Source organism: Podarcis erhardii (assembly GCF_964252035.2).
Source record: "Podarcis erhardii genome assembly, chromosome: 5".
Taxonomy (NCBI): domain Eukaryota; kingdom Metazoa; phylum Chordata; class Lepidosauria; order Squamata; family Lacertidae; genus Podarcis; species Podarcis erhardii.
The window spans coordinates 80874830-80893004 of NC_138509.1; the positions used below are offsets into that span (position 1 = coordinate 80874830).

General features: G+C 43.5%; 1 protein-coding gene across 4 annotated transcripts in view; it reads left to right on the forward strand.

Moving 5' to 3' along the window:
- Nucleotides 1-5329: 5329 nt before the first annotated feature.
- Nucleotides 5330-18175, forward strand: part of MFSD1 (major facilitator superfamily domain containing 1) — a 30749-nt gene continuing 17903 nt past the window's right edge. For 2 of the 4 annotated variants that reach the window (XM_081862551.1, XM_081862550.1), the window contains exons 1-13: nt 5330-5516; nt 6652-6704; nt 7198-7310; nt 8147-8189; nt 8438-8505; nt 8773-8881; nt 9614-9716; nt 11405-11503; nt 11870-11981; nt 14270-14326; nt 14994-15150; nt 15967-16064; nt 17078-17190. In XM_081862551.1, the coding sequence (XP_081718677.1) occupies nt 5357-5516; nt 6652-6704; nt 7198-7310; nt 8147-8189; nt 8438-8505; nt 8773-8881; nt 9614-9716; nt 11405-11503; nt 11870-11981; nt 14270-14326; nt 14994-15150; nt 15967-16064; nt 17078-17190 (1285 nt within the window). In that variant the 5' untranslated portion in view covers nt 5330-5356. The remainder of the gene's footprint in view (nt 5517-6651; nt 6705-7197; nt 7311-8146; nt 8190-8437; nt 8506-8772; nt 8882-9613; nt 9717-11404; nt 11504-11869; nt 11982-14269; nt 14327-14993; nt 15151-15966; nt 16065-17077; nt 17191-18175) is intronic. The other 2 variants (XM_081862552.1, XM_081862553.1) reach the window with 2 other exon arrangements.

Here is an 18175-nt window from a genome sequence, read left to right on the forward strand (position 1 = left end):
AACAAAGACATTGGATTCTTATCTCATTATACATGACAAAGCCATTTTTCACCTTCTCACCCCTTGCTTTTTCCTGTTAGACCTATTGCAGTCGTTAAGAGTCGTCAACAGGCTCATCGCAGCTATCTGCCAATCACCCATTCCCACCACCCTTCTGAGTAATACCCCTCCCCACCTTCTCACTATATAGAAAGGTCCGGTGACTTCTGTTTCAGTGTATCTGAAGAAGTGTGCATGCACACGAAAGCTCATACCTAGAACTAACTCAGTTGGTCTTTAAGGTGCTACTGGAAGGAATTTTTTTATTTTGTTTTGACCATGGCAGACCAACACGGCTACCTATCTGTAACTCCCTTATTCCGAATAGGATTCCTCACAAGCAAAGGGAAAAGTTGACAGCTATGGTGTGAAGTGCCCTTGTGAAACTGCAATCTCCCAACATTCTTTGAGGGAAAACCATGACAGTTAGCAGAGTTTAAGTTTGTAGTGTAGGTAGCGTCTATTTGTGGACTCTCCTTCACTGGAAGTTTGTAAGCAGAGGTCAGCTGCCCATCTGTCGTGGATGCTTTGGTTGAGATTCCTAAATTGCAAGGGTGTTGGGCTAAGTGACCCTCGAGATCTCTTCCAACTCTATGATTCTGTGATAGGATATTAGAGACGTGGGCCCTGGAACTGCTCTTTAAAATAGAATCCCATAACCATAAGACTTTAGGCCAGGGATAGGGAACTTGTGGCCTTCCAGAGTTTTGGGACTCACTCTCATCAGACCCACTGCTGATTATGTACACATTGCATCATGAGTGGAGAGGATTAGGTCCCAGAATGGAAAGGAATTGGGGAAACGATCAAGTGGCGTCACCCTTCCTGTTGTATGGTGAGCGCAAGAATTGTGACACCAAACACGTGAATAAAATGTCTACATTAATCTGGTGGTGTTCATTGCTTTTCTCAATCCATAGGCTGCATTGGCAGGATGAAAGCTGCCAAAAATGGAACCTAACAAATGTTTAACAAAAGTAAGCAACCATTGAAGTTGACCTTGGGAGTATCTGTAGGGCAGGTCTTGCTGTAAGGAAGGAGATAAGTCTTTCTTTCTTTAGTCCTATACCATTCAGTCAAAACTTTAAACTGGGCTTCGTAGCCTATAGACAGCCAGTGCAGCTCCCAAAGGAATGGTGTTATATGTCTCCATATTTACTTCCAGTAGTACCTTGTGAGAGGGCAGTATAAAAAGGTAAAGGGACCCCTGGCCATTAGGTCCACTTGTGACCGACTCTGGGGTTGCAGCGCTCATCTCGCTTTATTGGCCGAGGGAGCCGGCATTTGTCCGGCATGTGGCCAGCATGACTAAGCCACTTCTGGCGAACCAGAGCAGCGCATGGAAACGTCGTTTACCTTCCCGCTGGAGCGGTACCTATTTATCTACTTGCACTTTGACGTGCTTTCGAACTGCTAGGTTGGCAGGAGCAGGGACCGAGCAATGGGAGCTCACTCCGTCACGGGGATTCGAACCACCGACCTTCTGATCGGCAAGTCCTAGGCTCTGTAGTTTAACCCACAGCGCCACCCGTGTCCCTTAAGAGACCAACTAAGTTTGTTATTGGTATGAGCTTTTGTGTGCATGCACACTTCTTCGGCAGACCAACACGGCTACCTTCCTGTAACTAGAACTATCCATATTTACTCTCACCCATAAAAAGTGTCAGGGATATTTTTGGTTTTTCTAGTATTTTCTATGTAGATTTTATATCACATTTGGCAAAGATTAATTGATACTTTCAAGTACTGGTGAAGAACAGTTTCTGAGTCTTAGGAAGGATCTACTTCTTTCCTCTTCCTTGTTTTCTTATTTTATTAATCACCTTCTACGCAAGTGTATCAAGGAAATGGGCCATAAAAAAGCAAGAAACAGTTAAAAATACAAAAAAACCCCAGCAGATATTTTTTAATGATGCAAAGTGAAATTATTTATTTATATGTTTGCTTATTTGTTTGATTTATATACTCATCATAAGATCTCAGGGCTGTTCACAGAATAAAATCAATTCAAAATCAATACAAAATAGACACCCATGATTGAGACCCTTTCACCCAGCAGGAAAACCTCTCAGAACAAAAATGTTTCAACTGCTTACAGAATGCGCATGCCAAGATCCATTAATATAATAATAACAATAATTTATTATTTATACCCTGCCCATCTGACTGGGTTTCCCCAGCCACTCTGGACAGCTCCCAAAATAATATTAAAAACACAATAAAACATCAAACATTAAAAACCCTAAGCAGGGTTGCCTTAAATGCCTTAATATCTATCTGAGGGTAAGCGGCCGAGATGAGAATATAATTTTTAAATGTTAGCAACAATTGGATTGATCTTTAAACATTTCCCTTCACTGCAAGGACTGAGACAGCATCCAGATTCTAGAACAGGGACGAGGAACCTGCAGCCCTCCAGATGATGGAATCAAACTTCCTTTAGTTCCAGCTAGCATGGCCAATTGTCAGAGATGGTGGGAACAACATCTGGAGCATGACTTGGCTCCCAGTCCCTGTCCTAGAATATATACAGTCCTCCTACCCAAATTACAAACATGAGGGTGCATGATGTTAAAATTCACCAGGGGCTGGCTGGTATTTGCCTGGATAGAAAAACGATTAAGCCATGCAAAGTAGAGTGGGATAAAAGCACAATAGAATAAACAAGCAATACAGAATGCCCACAGCTGCTGTAGCAGGGGCTGTAATTTCCAACGCAGTACAGTAACAGAACCCTATTTATTCAGTAAGGTTCTGCTAGCAGAGTGCTTTGATTATGAGGCTACCAGCTTTTAGTTCTCAGAATATAGATTTCACACTTGTAATAATATAAAGTTTTACTCGTGTTAATCATGCAAAGGAAATACGGAACACTTTGCCTGGGTTTTTCTTCAGCAAGCCCAAAGGTATACAGCTCTAGAGTGACACCATCTGTTAAAAGACAAGTATCAGCATCTCAAAAATAAAAGATATACAGTGCTCAAGCCAGGCCTACGCAGTACCGATTTCCTCTTTTCCAGTGGCATATGATCTTATGCCTCTTGCAAAAAAGTTACACTGAAAGAAATTGAATTTGCATTCCAGAAAATGTGTTTGGGAGAAGGCACCGAAGATGCTGCAATTACAGTAATCCCTCCATCTCTCGAGCACACGAAACTGACCTCCTAGTAGTGCTTCTACTTACTTAGGAGTGAGTCCCAATGTATTCAGTGGAAATGACTATCGGGTAAAAATATCCACAGGACTCGGCTCTACAACTCTGATTTCGTAACTTTAGATACAATCCCATGCACACATACTAGGCATGGTAATCATGGGTTGAGTGTCACAGCACTTTCCTCTCCGGTAGTTCCAGTAGCTGGTATTCAGAAGCATGCTGCCTCCAACAGTTTTGGGTGATTAATTTTTTGGTATTTTGTTGCTAAATTAGATGTGTTTCCATTTAAAAATATAGCAGCAAGGGCAGGGCTGTCTTAAGCATATGCAGCGCTGGGGTGCAAAGATCCGCCCAGCACCCCCCCCCAGGTTGCCCAGTCCCAGGTGTGCAGGAGGACGGAGCCGGCCGGCCGCCTCAGTGTCTTGCTGGCTTGGTCGCCCCTGAACTCGTGGCACAGAGCCGCCTGCAGCAGAAGAGCCCGCTGTGGCGCTCCGACCGACGGCGGGCTCTTTCCCGGACTCAACTCTCGGGCCCCGGATTCTTGGCCTGGCGCCCCTGAGAGCCAGGCACCCAGGTGGCCCACACCCCAGTGCCTATGAATAAGATGGCCCTGAGCAAGGGCAGGAATTCCTGCCTTTTTTACACAGGTCTTATTTTGTGTGATGATCATTATAACAATACTAGTACAGTGGTACCTCTGGCTATGTACTTAATTCGTTCCGGAGGTCCGTTCTTAACCTGAAACTGTTCTTAACCTGAAGACCACTTTAGCTAATGGGGCCTCCCACTGTCGCTGCACCACTGCTGCACGATTTCTGTTCTCATTCTGAAGCAAAGTTCTTAAGGTAATATTTCTGGGTTAATGGAGTCTGTAACCTGAAGTGTATGTAATCTGAAGCGTATGTAACCCGAGGTACCACTGTAATACATAAACAAAAAACAACCAAACAGAAATTATGAACTTAAATAAGGCTTTTAAACCTTGCCTTTACTTTTACTGTTAAAAATGATTGACAATTTTCTCCTTCTATACTCTAGCTTGAGTAACCCCAGAGATGGTTTATTTAACTGCTCTCTTTGGCTAGATAGTGTTGGGGTCTAAATATAATAAAACAAAGTTTTAGCAACAACACACGTTGCCTGGTCAGTTTTGATCCATATACTTGTGCTAAATATATAATGTGTGGTAATGCAGATCTGAAGATTGTGAGGAAGTCTTTTGTGGAAGAAATAGGTGGAACTGATAATGTTCAGATGGATTTTTTTTTAATAAAAAAAAAATCATTTCCTGTTTTACGGCTTAAGTACAAATAACCCATGAGTGTAGAATGGCAGTATCTTCAATTACAACATCTGTTGGTGTCTATTCATGGGCCATCTACTGCCACTGTTGGATCCTTACAGAAAACTAAAACCTAAAACTGCTGTTTATAAATTCTTGATGGATTTCGGTAAGGTAAAAAAGTTTAGGTATGTAGAGAAGCGGGGAGGGGGGGTTGGCAAGTAGGGTCCGAGGTGCCACACGACGAGACTCGTTTGCATTTGTGCTTTTATTTTGCATTTACCTGCTGTGAACCGCCCAGAGACTTCCGAAGGACGGGAAAACAAATTTAATAAATACTAAATCATAATATAATAATTGACATTGTGCGGCTACCCTTCCATCCCTGTGCAACCCGCTCCCAATTTATTATTTCCTGGGTGTGGTACTACCAGGGCCGAACTTAGGTTCGATGAGGCCCTAAGCTACTGAAGGTAATGGGGTTCTTTATATGTCCAGCTGTCCTTTGTCAACAAAAAATTGTTGCTGTTTTTTGTGTCGAATATATGCTATATGGTATGTAAAGCCATTTGCACATAACAAATAGGAGCCTGCTGTATGTAGGTTTTATTTCATTTGCTTTTTTATCTTATATTTTGCAAATGTACATCCAGTTTTTTCCCCCTTTCAATTTTTTGGGGGCCCCTCCAAGAGAGTGGGCCCCTAAGCTACAGCTTGTTTAGCTTACACGTGGGAGAAATCCGAAACCTCCCGCTGCCTTGCCAGTTCTGCACTGCCAGTTGTCCTGCGCTGGCAAAGCTTTCCCACCAGGCTCTCCCCGGACGCGTGTCACGTGACCCGCGCCCTCACGTGACCGCCTCGCTCCTCGCCCCGTCGAGATGGCGGCGCCTGTGGAAGAGGAGCAAGCGCTGCTGGACGGGGACTCGTCGCCGGAGCACGATGGCTGCCCTGCGAGGAAGCCGATGTCGGCCCTGTGCGACCCGCAGCGGCTGGCTCATCGGATGCTGGTCCTGGCGCTCATGTGCTTCCTGGGCTTCGGTGAGCATAAAGCGAGGCTGCTGCTGCTGCTGCTGCTGCTGCCGCCCCCTTTCTCGCCCGGGACTGGTCTGCAGTTAAGGGGGCTCTTGGGGAGGGTGGTTGGGAAACCTGCCTTGGGGAAAAAAACCAAAACAAAACCCCGACAGCTGCTTGATCGTGTGGCCGGAAGGGCGGCGCGAAGCATATCTTTTCCAGGAACCATTGACCTTTGGGGAGTGATCTTGGGAACGTGCCAGGAAATGCTAATTTTCTTTACGGTGTGTTTCAGGGTGAAGCTAGACCCCGCCCTGAGAACTGGGGTTTTGCATTTTAGATTGCAAAAAGAAAAAACAAAACTTGCATTCCTGGTGTTCTTTGATGATTGCTGTGCAAGCACCAGAATGGGGAAGCATCTATATGCCATGGGGAGGAAAACGCTAAGCAAACAGGGAACTCAAGCTCCCTGTGGTTGATGACTAGCCGAAGTGGAGTTTCGCTTTTTAAATTCTCCTCCCTACAGAAGGATTTGTAGGAGGCCGTGGAAGCTTCTAAGCATGTAAAGAGGATTTAGAAAACTGCTTTGTGCTGAGGCAGGCATTTGATTGGTCTCATTCAGTACTAGTTATGCCAGCCTTCCACCAACCTGGCATTCAGATGTTTAGAATTATAACTCTTATCAGTGCCATCCAGCCTGGTCCTGCTGCTGGAGTCCAGCTAATAGTCATGCCTGAGTGAGGCTAATCTGAGTTATAGTTCAGAAGGTCTGGCAGTTGCTAGGCTGGGGAAAGCTGGCCTACGCTTCTGACCAACTTCCCTTCAGCGTTTCAAACAGGGATTCCCCCTCGCCCTGGCTAGAAATTTCAGGGGTTGAATCTGGGCTCTTACACGTACCCTTCCCATGAGAAACATTACCTGTTGCTGTAAGGCTGCTGAATCTTGAGAAGGGAAGGGGAAGGTGGAGGTGTAGCTGCTCCTTCTGTTGCTTCTCAGTGGACAGAAAATGGAGGGCATCTTTTCTCCTGCCTCTTCCCATTGTGGTGGTTTGGTATGATCCAAAATGTTTACCATTATTGCTATTAATACAGCTTTTCCAGGTTACTTTAAAAGGGGGGGGGGAGTTCATGTTTAATTTTGTTGTCTTAATTTTCCTGTATAGGCAGCTATTTTTGCTATGACAACCCCGCAGCGTTGCAAACTCAGGTCCAAAAGGTGAGTGATGTACAGAATATCTGCAGTATGGTGGATTTCCCCCTTTTCCCTCCAGAGAGGTTACCTTTTTAGTCATACGTTAGATGACTAGCAGTAACTGAGGGGAAAAAAATTGTGCTGATTTTGCTTAAAAAAAAAAAGGACCTATAATTAAACTGATTGCTGTTTCACTCTCTGGTAACAAGAAACATTATGGCTAAATACGATGTGATTTATGTGTTAGGTTTGCTTTTGTTTGGCCATGAGTGCTAGAGGTTGATGTTCCCCACATCGCACTTCCCACCAGCCCTGATGGGTCTTTCCTGACAGACTGTGAAGGGTGACCCAGGAGTTTAGAGGGGTGTGGTAGAGTACAGGCAATCGGCCCCCAATGTAGACTTGCATGGTGCTGTAATGAAAAAGCATTTCACTGGATAGATGTTTCTCTATGAATGTGTCATAACACAAAGTGGTGTCAAAAGATAGTAATTCTTCTGTGTGCTCTTCCTTTTAGGATATGAAGGTGAACACAGCTGAATTCATGGCACTGTATGCCTGGTATTCTTGGCCCAATGTGGTTCTCTGTTTCTTTGGAGGCTTTCTGATAGACAGAGTCTTTGGAATAAGGTAACTAACTGTGTAAGCCAGGGGTCAGCAACCTTTTTCAGCCGTGGGCCGGTCCACCATCCTTTAGACCATGTGGTGGGCCAGACTATATTTTGCGGGGGGAAATGAATGATTTCCTATGCCCCACAAATAACCCAGAAATGCATTTTAAATAAAACGACACATTCTACTCATGTAAAAACACCCTGATTCCCAGACCGTCCGAGGGCTGGATTGAGGAGGCCCCTGGGCCTTAGGTTGCCTACCCCTGGTATAACCCATCCATCTCGAAAGTAACAACTTGATCCACGTTTTGCTTATGCCCAAATAATGTGATGTTTTGCTAATATTTGTTTAAATTTTTCAAAACGCAAGTGAGGAGAGTGATGTTGCACTTGGCTCCTCCCTTCCCACATGGCATCTAGTTGGCCCTTGTGAAAACAGGATGCTGGACTGGGTGGGCTGTTGGCCTGATCCAACAGGTTCTTCTTACATTGGAGTTTTGCAGGCTTGTTTCCAGAGATGCAGGAGAGTTTTATTTCAGTCCTAGTCAACAATAACTTCAACATTAGTCAGGTTTTGTATAGGGACAGTTCTGTGTAATAAGTTAACCATGTGAAACTCCTTGCCAGTAGAACTTCAGGAGGAGTCATCTCTGCTTTCAGGTGTCTTTTAGAAACTGTTGCTCAGACAGGCCTTTAGAACATTTTTTTTTAATCAATCAGTTTTCATTGACGTGCTATTGATATTTTTACTATAACCATTGTAGTATTGGATTTTTTTTACCCTAACCCTTGTTATATTTTCTAGTTGCAAATATTAAAATAAGTATTTTTAAAGTCTTCATTTTCTTGCAGGTGGGGCACAATAATATTCAGCACCTTTGTCTGTATTGGACAGGTGAGTGAAACAGATAATATTCATGTACTTTTCAATAGCTAAATACAGAAAAATTAATGCTTATGTCCCAAATATGGAAAAATAAATGCTTACTATTTAATCTGCTTTTTCAGTGTAAGATTCCCATGTCTTACCTAACTGAGTTCATTGGGCTTACTCCTAGGAAAGTGTGTAGGATTGCAGTCTGAAATAGTTGCATATGGCATGGCTCCAACACTTCATTGAAATGTAACATGCATTTTTTACAGGTGATTTTTGCTGTGGGAGCAATATGTAACGCTTTTTGGTTGATGGAAGCTGGCAGATTTGTATTTGGGTGAGTTCACACCTCGGCTGTGTCTCAACATTTGCTATATACCCTCTCTCCCTCTTAAAAAGCAGGCAGCCCATATGGAACTATATGTTGAAGAATACCCTGCACTCTTGCATTTGAACAGCTGGATTATTTGCCTTTTGGTTTTCTAGTTCTTGCCTTAGGGTAAAACTTCCATATCAACATGGATACACTGCTGTCATTAGAAGCCGGAGTTTCATCCACGTTGCTTTAAATATCTGTATTCATGAACTTTCTTGCTTCATTTAGGATTGGTGGAGAGTCCTTAGCAGTGGCGCAAAATACCTATGCTGTCAGTTGGTTTAAAGGAAAAGAATTAAACCTTGTGTTTGGACTGCAACTCAGCATGGCTAGAATTGTAAGTCTAAAAACATTTTTTGTGTGTGTTCTAATTTTAATCATTACTATCCCGACATTTGTCATCCATCAGTGTCAACCTTTGCTTGTAAAGTGGAACTTGCCCATCCCCTCTCTGTGTCTGACACTTCCCCCCCCCCCCCAATATGCCCAAAAATGTTGGGAGACCCTTCGAAACAGGTGGGTGGGTTTCATTGCAGGAGAAGGGGAAGCCACTTGCATAACATTGACTGTCACCCATCGTGATGGATTTTCCTGTTTATTTCTCTCTATGCACATTAGAGTGGGGAGAACAGTTCTTAACTAGGGACATAGGGATTGTTCTGCTTGGAGAACACCCATTGAGATTAATGGGCACGACTAACTTAGATATTTAAATAAATTTCTGTAAATCAGATACAGTGGTACCTTGGTTTAAGAACAGCTTAGTTTATGAACAACTTGGATTAAGAACGCTACAAACCCAGAAGTAGGTGTTTTGGTTTGTGAACTTTGTCTTGGAATCACATGTTCCACTTCCTGTTGAGTGTAAATTGAGTCCCCCGCTGCTATGGGAAAGCATGTCTTGGTTTAAGAACGCTTTGGTTTAAGAATGGACTTTTGGAACAGATTAAGTTCTTAAACCAAGGTACCACTGTATTCAAATATAGATCTTATTTTAAGGGGTTTTTTTGGCCTATTTGTAAAATTGGTTGGAAGTATATGTTGCAGTTGCAGATCATCTCTCTTCCAGGGGAGCACTGTCAATATGAACATTATGGGATGGGTGTACTCCAAAGCTCAAGATCTGATCGGTTCTACGGGTCACACCACTCTTGGCATAGCTCTCTTGATAGGTTAGTAAATGCTTTCAGTATTAACTTTGTATGAACATTTTGGTTTCCTCTTTGCTGAATTGGAAGATTGTGGGTTGTTAGACTCAGATTAGACCCATTAAAATTAGTGGACTTGCGTTAGTAATCACTAACTTAATGTCCCATGATTTCAGAAGGCCTTCTCTGTGTATGGCTTAATTGGATAAAACACTAAGGCTTGAAATTCAGTTCCAACTCTGTAAACCCACTTTTTTATTGTAAACGACAAAGTTAAAAGCTTCAGTTTGAGGCTAGATAATGAGAGCAATGGAGGACTTTCTGATCTTGACATCAGAAAGGTTGCTACCATGGAATCATTTTAACTCTAGATCTGAGAGAAAGAGAGAATCTCTTATTTGCATATTGCATATCTGCTGCTGTCTGGCACCATACACCAGGGACACGGGTGGCGCTGTGGTCTAAACCACTGAGCCTCTTGGGTTTCCTGATCAGGAGGTTGGCAGTTCAAATCCCCACGACAGGGTGAACTTCCGTTGCTCTGTCCCAGCTTCTGCCTACCTAGCAGGTCAAAAGCACACCAGTGCAAGTAGATAAATAGGTACCACTGCGTCGGGAAGGTAAATGGCGTTTCCGTGTGCTCTGGTTTCCATCACAGTGTCCTGTTGTGCCAGAAGCAGTTTAGTCATGCTGGCCACATGACCCAGAAAGCTGTCTGTGGGCAAACGCCGTCTCCCTCGGCCTGAAAGCGAGATGAGCACCACAACCACATAGTCGCCTTTGACTGAACTTAACTGTCCAGGCATCCTTTACCTTTTTTTTTTCTTTTTTTACCTTTTATACAAACTGACACAATGAAAGCAAGGCTGCATTAGAGCTGCATCATATACATAGCCTTTGGTGAACTTTTTCAGGGCAATAAAGATCGAATGAGTCAGTAGTTTACACATGACCTGCAGGAAGTGGTGATGCAGCTGTTTCAACACCTTTACCAAACACTGAATTATTTGTGCTTAATGTACTGATCTGTGGTTTGCTCAGCACTGAACTGCACAAACATTTTAGTAAAATCTGGAACTCCTTTCCTTTTAATTTGGCAGAAGACTTGCTTTTATTCATTTATATGTGTTTACAGGATATTCATAAATATAATACTTGGTAAACTTTTGTAAATATTTGTATTTATTAGTATTTAACCATCTGACACCTTGGATTAAAATATTAGGCTGTTTTACGGCAATTAAAATAGAAATTAATTAGAAACACACTTGATAATTGGGAAGACAGCATTATGAATAGCGTTGTGTGATGACATAACTCAGATTCTTGGACTAGAATGGTTCTGTGTTAACTGTCTTTGTGCTTCATTGTAAGTGCCATGCGATGCCAAGTTACAATGGTGAAGCTCATGTTCTCTAGCTCTGCTAATGAAGGGGCTGAGTCAGGCATGTATGAATATCATTCACATGATGTCACAGCTAAATTTGTGAACTCTATATTCCTCTAAAGTACCTTGAAATCTTTCTTGGATGAACAGCAGTATACCAATGTAGCAGTTAGTGATAAAAGTAGTGGTATTTAACGCTGGCTGCTTCACCCATGTAAGTCACTGTTTAATTATACAGTCACCGGGTAATAACATGAATGGATTTTACAGTTCCGTAAATGGTGAGTAGCTTTTGCTGGTAACACTGAATTTCTCTGCATTGCAGGTGGTGTGTCATGTATCTTTTCACTACTCTGTGCTCTCATCCTTGGTTATCTGGATAAAAGAGCAGAGAAAATTCTGTGCAAAGAGCAGGGAAAAACTGGTAAGTGGGAGTCAGGCTTCAATAATGGAACCTTAGGCTGCAGTCCATAGCTTTTGAAAATGTATGTATGTACTGGAGGAAGCAGGGACAATCCTTTTGAACATGTTTTCCCCACTTGCCAGAATGCATGTGTAGGTTTCCCATAATGTGGTAGGAAAACTCAAAACTCATTTTGAAGTGACCCAACTTCACTTTTCTCACAATTCTAGAGCTTTTTGCTGTTGAGAAACTGCAGCTTCTGCTTCCCACCAGTAAAATAACAGCTCGAATTAGTCAATGACGGGAAATGGGGTTTGCTGATTTTAGGTGGCCTTAATATAGAAATGATTGAGTAAATAGCGGAACTGATGTTTCTCTTTTCTCAAGGTGAAGTGATAAAATTAACCGATGTGAAAGACTTCTCGCTGTCCTTGTGGCTCATATTTATTATCTGCGTTTGCTACTATGTGGCCGTCTTCCCTTTCATTGGACTTGGAAAGTAAGTGCATTCTTTGACAAAGACTTGCCACTTTGTAACTTGTTGCAAATGTTTGATATACCTGATTATTATTATTATTATTTATAAAAACTGTTTATGTTTTCTATTGTCTTGATTTAGAACTTCCCCTAAAATGTGTTGCTGTTCTGGTGTTGTAGGCTGCTTTGGGCACCTCTGTGTAGAACAGTAGCCTACCAGTTGAAGAAGTAGTAATTCCGCTAGCAACACTGGGAGGCCCAAAGAGCTATATAAGGCAGGAAGCCAAATAAGGCACTCCAACCTCTTGAAAATCTTTCTCATCCACCCCACTTTTTTCTGGCTCTGACATGGCACCAAAATGTGCAAGCACATGCATTGTAAGTGTGCGCCCTGTTTTTATGGCCTAGAAGTTCGCCTAACATAAACGAATGCTGCCGTTACGTTTCCGAGTTCCAAATTTTGTATCTGTAGAGTGTTGGAACATGCAAGAAGATCTGGGTGTGTGCCATTTCCACAACGTATTCCATTTTTGGCTCAAAATCTTCTGAGGCAAGGCTTGAGGAAGAGTCAGTGTGTCAGTTTGCAAAGTCTTGCTTAGGGCGTATATTTTCTTCAACTATGTAATCTGGTTCTGCTTTGACACTAACTTTCAGTTCTGCACTTGAAACTCGGATATTCTTCAGAATCTAATAATAATAATAATAATAATAATAATAATAATAATAATAATAATTTATTCTCCACCCATCTGGTTGGGCTTCCCCAGCCACTCCGGGCGGCTTCCAACAGAATATTAAAAGACAGTGATGCATCAGACATTAAAAGCTTCCCTAAACAGGGCTGCCTTCAGGTGTCTTCTAAAAGGCTGGTAGTTGTTCTCTTTGACATCTGGTGGGAGGGCATTCCACAGGGCAGGTGCCACTACCCAGAAGGCCCTCTGCCTGGTTCCCTGTAACTTGGCTTCTCGCAGTGAGGGAACCGCCAGAAGGCCCTCGACACTGGACCTCATTGTATCCTATTTGATACTCTTGGATTAATCTTTTAGGGAGCAATCCTAGGTACAAGGAGCTGGCGTATAAAGTTGCAGGAGATCCAAACTCTGATCGTCCCACCCAGAATGTCTCACCTTTTTTGTATTTACAGTGGCCTTGGTTTGGCCAGCTTTAGCTCAGGCGTCTGACCTCTGGCTGAACCAAGACGAGCAAGTTATACCAGCATGTTTTCAGCAGAGCCAGGTTTGAGGACTTAATGCCAGCTGAGCCAGAAACCAGCCAGTAGAGCTGGAGATCCTCTGCATCCTAAGCTTCTCATGCCAACACACCTTGACATAGGATTGCCCCCTAAATGTCTAATGTGGTGCATGCTTTAGTTATCTCCCACTTGGACTACTGCAGTGCACTCTGCATGGGGCTACCTTTGAGGGTTACCCAGAAACTACAACTAATCCAGAATGCGGCAGCTAGACTGGTGACTGGGAGCAGCCGCCAAGACCACATTACAGCAGTCTTGAAAGACCTACACTGGCTCCCAGTACATTTCCGAGCACAATTCAAAGTGTTGGTGCTGACCTTTAAAGCCCTAAACGGCCTCGGTCCTGTATACCTGAAGGAGCGTCTCCACTCCCACCGTTCTGCCTGGACACTGAGGTCCAGCTCCAAGGGCCTTCTGGCGGTTCCCTCACTGCAAGAAGCAAAGCTACAGGGAACCAGGCAGAGGGCCTTCTCGGTAGTAGCGCCTGCCCTGTGGAACGCCCTCCCAGCAGATGTCAAGGAAATAAACAACTATCTGACTTTTAGAAAACATCTGTAGGCAGCCCTGTTTAGGGAATTTTTTAATGTTTCATAGACTATTGTATTTTAATATTTTGTTGGAAGCCGCCCAGAGTGGCTGGGGAAACCCAGCCAGATGGACAGGGTATAAATAATAATAAATTATTTTTATTTTTATTTTGCTCCATCTTGCCATAATTTTCACCCCCCTCCACCCACTTTTTGTTTCCATTAAAAGCCAAGTGACACAACCAGGGCTTATTTGGGGTCAGAGTGTTTTTTCCTAGCATCAGTCTCTGAGTAACGTCATGTCCCGTCTACTTCATGCTGCTCTCACAGCTTCCTTTTCTGGGGAGTGTTAGCAGATATTTATTGTATACAATTTCGCATTCATCATTACTTAGCAGTCCTCTTTCAATAGAGCTTTTCTTATTGTGGCCTAGTTACGAACCAGCACTATTAGAATTGCAGGCTGTTTCCCCCCCATAGTTATTGTAAGCAGGTGTAAGGTCGTAAAACTTTTTATATGGATTTTTACAGGGTTTTCTTCATTGAGAAGTTCAAGTTTTCTCCTCAAGAAGCAAGTGCAATCAACAGGTAAGTGTTGTCCATTTAAGTAAAAAAACCCCCAAAACCAAATAATTGCATTGCGTGCATTTTTCAGCTCGAAGAACCTTGACTTTGAGCAGCGCACCTAAAGATCACACTTTTGGTAGAATAAAAGATCAATAAAAGAAACTGAATATTTGCTCTGAAGCATATGTATGCAGTATATGGTTGCATACTTGCAGCATTCCTTCCCCTTGAATCTTCAGATTTCTTACTTACAAAGGCAAATCTCTAGCCGTTGCAATTACAGAAAAGTGTGTCAAAAACTATTCATTCCTTTCACGTAGATCGCTTCCTTAACCACCTGAAAATGGCATGATCTCCTAAGATAATATATACTATAACAAAAATGTATACAATTTAAAATATATTTTCTTTGTGAATTGTAATTCCACCTCGCCTTGACTGCTAGTGTAGCTTTTCAGTGGTAATTCAATTTTTTTATAAGAGTTGACCAATCCAATGAAATCACCATGAATTTATCGCTGGGCATGACTGCATATCACAATATATCAGGTCTAAAAAATAATTCAGGAACTGAATTTTTGCGGGTGGGGGAAAGAGGAAAGTCTCAGCACACTGGAAAACCTAGAGCGGTTGTAGCATTTTGTATCATGATTGCCTTGCTCTTCTGAAATAACTTTCCTTTGTACAGCATTGTCTATATCATCTCGGCACCCATGTCCCCTGTCTTCGGGTTCCTGGTAGACAAAGTTGGAAGGAATGTCACCTGGGTTATGTGTGCTGTAGTGATTACTCTGGCTTCTCATATAATGCTGGCCTTTACCTTCTGGAACCCCTGGATTGCCATGGTAGGCATTCTCCCCAACTTTATTTTATCTGATGCAGTAAGGTGCATTTATAATCATCTCCCAGAATAAACCTCATTTTGTGCATTATATGGGATGTAAAATAATGGATACTTGTGTGTAACCCTGATTCTTTCCTCCCGAGGATGCAACACATATGCCAGAAACTATTTTTTTATGGCAGTCCAGGCCGCTTTAGGACATTAGTATACTCTGTATGAATTTTGGTACTCATCAACTCGGCAGCTGTGCTAGATGCCATTTGTTAGACGTTGGACCTCTTGTACGCTGCGTTATCTCTGTTGAGGAGCTTTAAATATGCACACGCTGCTTCAACTTCAGAGCAAGCTAGTGTAAACGTTCCCTTAAAGGTAAAGGGTAAAGGGACCCCTGGCCATTAGGTCCAGTTGCGGACGACTGGGGTTGCGGCGCTCATCTCGCTTTATTGGCCGAGGGAGCCGGCATACAGCTTCTAGGTCATGTGGCCAGCATGACTAAGCCGCTTCTGGCGAACCAGAGCAGCGCACGGAAAGGCCATTTACCTTCCCACCGGAGCGGTACCTATTTATCTACTTGCACTTTGACGTGCTTTCGAACTACTATGTTGGCAGGAGCAGGGACCGAGCAACGAGAGCTCACCCTGTTGTGGGGATTCAAACCGCTGACCTGATTGGCCCCTTTACAACTGGGCAAACTGGATAGAAATGGGACACCTAATTTGTGAAGCCCATATAATTTGTTCCCTCTGGAGCTGTTGGTAGATCACGTTTAATGTATGTGTGTGTGTGTGTGTGTTTTTTTTAATGCTGTTTTCTGCAGTGTTTCCTGGGAGTGGCTTATTCCCTGCTGGCCTGTGCCTTGTGGCCTATGGTAGCTTTCGTTGTCCCTGAACACCAGCTTGGAACTGCTTATGGCTTGTGAGTAATAGATATTTGAGTCTCGATACTTTGGAGTAAGGATTTGTCTTTTAAACTTTGGGATTAATAGCACGATACCGACTTGTTCTCATAAACCACATCCTTTCACTGCAGTTCATTCAGGAATTTCCATTAAGAGAGTGGATCTCAAAGGATGTGGCAGGAGAGAATGGAAAGTGTGGCAGGAAGATTCAAGGGCAATCCATATTATATTATGGGAATAATTCATGTTCTTATGTAGCTGGGGTGTTTTATACTTTATAGTATGTCCCATGATCATATTGGAAAGTATTTGTGTTCTATGTTATGAATCAAGCACTGCCAGGAGTTGTTTGCCAATGTATTTTTTATCATTTAAAAAATTGGTGTGGCACGAGCAAGTTTTTGTACTGAAAGTGTGGCCCAGAGAAACCACCGCTTTTAAGATGTCTTTCGCTGCAGCTGGTTCACCGGTTCAAAAACATCGAAACTTATTTTCTCGGATTCAGCCTTGGGAACGGAAGACTTGATTTTTGAAACTGGGGCTGCTAAATGGATTTTCTCGGCCTGATGCAAAACCAGTGTCCAGGGCCTTGCCCTGTTTTACAGGCCTGACTCCAGGTATATCGCTTTCAGCTTGGAAGAATGGAAACCTAGCTGTCTGAGATAGCATGTGTGTGTACCAGATAGCAGGTGTCCATGTATGTGAGATCTTGAACACGTTTTAAACCTTCCTCTCCTGTGGGCCACCTTGAGAGTATATTCCTGCCAGCCTGTCTAGGTCAGGTTGTGGGGCTGTTATGAGTGTTTCTGCCTGAAAATGGTGTTGCTTTGGAAGGAAAATTAACCCTCCAGTTTTTATTTTATTTTACCAGCTATATCTCATTGTTTAATAGATCCATATGGCTTTTTATTTGCTCATCTGTCAGCTCGTTTGGATTTTATGAGCAAGTGGGGGCAATATCTTTCAATTGGTTTCTTTTTATTAGTTGAAAAACTGAGCTTTGTAAGCTAACCGTCTTAATGCTTTTCAGCATGCAGTCAATTCAGAACTTGGGCCTGGCCATCATTGCCATCGCAGCTGGCATGATCCTGGATTCCCGGGGCTACCTCTTCCTTGAAATCTTCTTCAGTGCTTGTTTGTGCTGTAAGTACAGTCATACCTTGGGTTCCTGATGCTTCAGGTTGCGTTTTTTCAGGTTGTGGGCCGCCTAAACCCAGAAGTACTGGAACGGGTTACTTCCGGGTTTCGGCGGCCACACATGCACAGAAGTGCTAAATCGTGCTTTGTGCGTGCGCAGAAGTGCCAAATCGCAACCTGTGCGGGTGCAGACGTGGGTTATGAACGCTGCGAGTTGTGAACGTGCATCCCGCACGGATCGCGTTTGCATCCGGAGCTTCTACTGTATGATGACATCTTGTTGGAATAGCTAATAATTTGCATGAAGCTATTGCTCAAAAAGAACGATGCCAAACCATGTGGTGGGTTCTGTGCTAGGCCCACAATGTTCCTCTCTCTTCTTAGACATGCATAAAGTCCAAGGTACCCTAGTTCACAGGGATTCTTGAACCTGAGTGCTTCAACCCATGTGTGTGTCATGCCCTGGCTGGACTCAAGAGGGGTGGTGGGAGGCAGCAGCAGCAGCAGCTGGGGAACCTCCAAGGGAAGAATGCTCAGAGCCAGGGGATGGGTGGTGGGACAATGATGAGTGGTCAGAGGGAGAAGAGGGAGCAGACTGGGAGGAGAAGGTGTCGGAAGCTGAAGAGCTAACAGGGTTAATGAGCGGGAAGAGCCTCTGGCAGAGTGAAGTCCGGGAGCAGGAGAGGAAGGAAGCCAAGAGGCAGTGATCAGACAGCCTACTGAAGAATCCAGGGAGTCTCTCCCTCCTGCTGTGATTAGCTCCCCTTCGCCCTGTTTTCCCAGAACCTGCAGAGGTATGAAGAGGGCAGAGCAAAGACAGGCAAGGCGAAGAAGTCTCGGGTTGCTTGGATAGGATGTTGGGGAGGAGGGGACTTAGGCAACAGGGACCTTCAGTCCTCGCAGCTTCCTCATTGGGGCAAGGCCTACTGGGAACAGTTGCTGTGCTCGCTAGGTCTGAGCTGTTTTGTGTCTTTGACTAGAGAGCTAACTT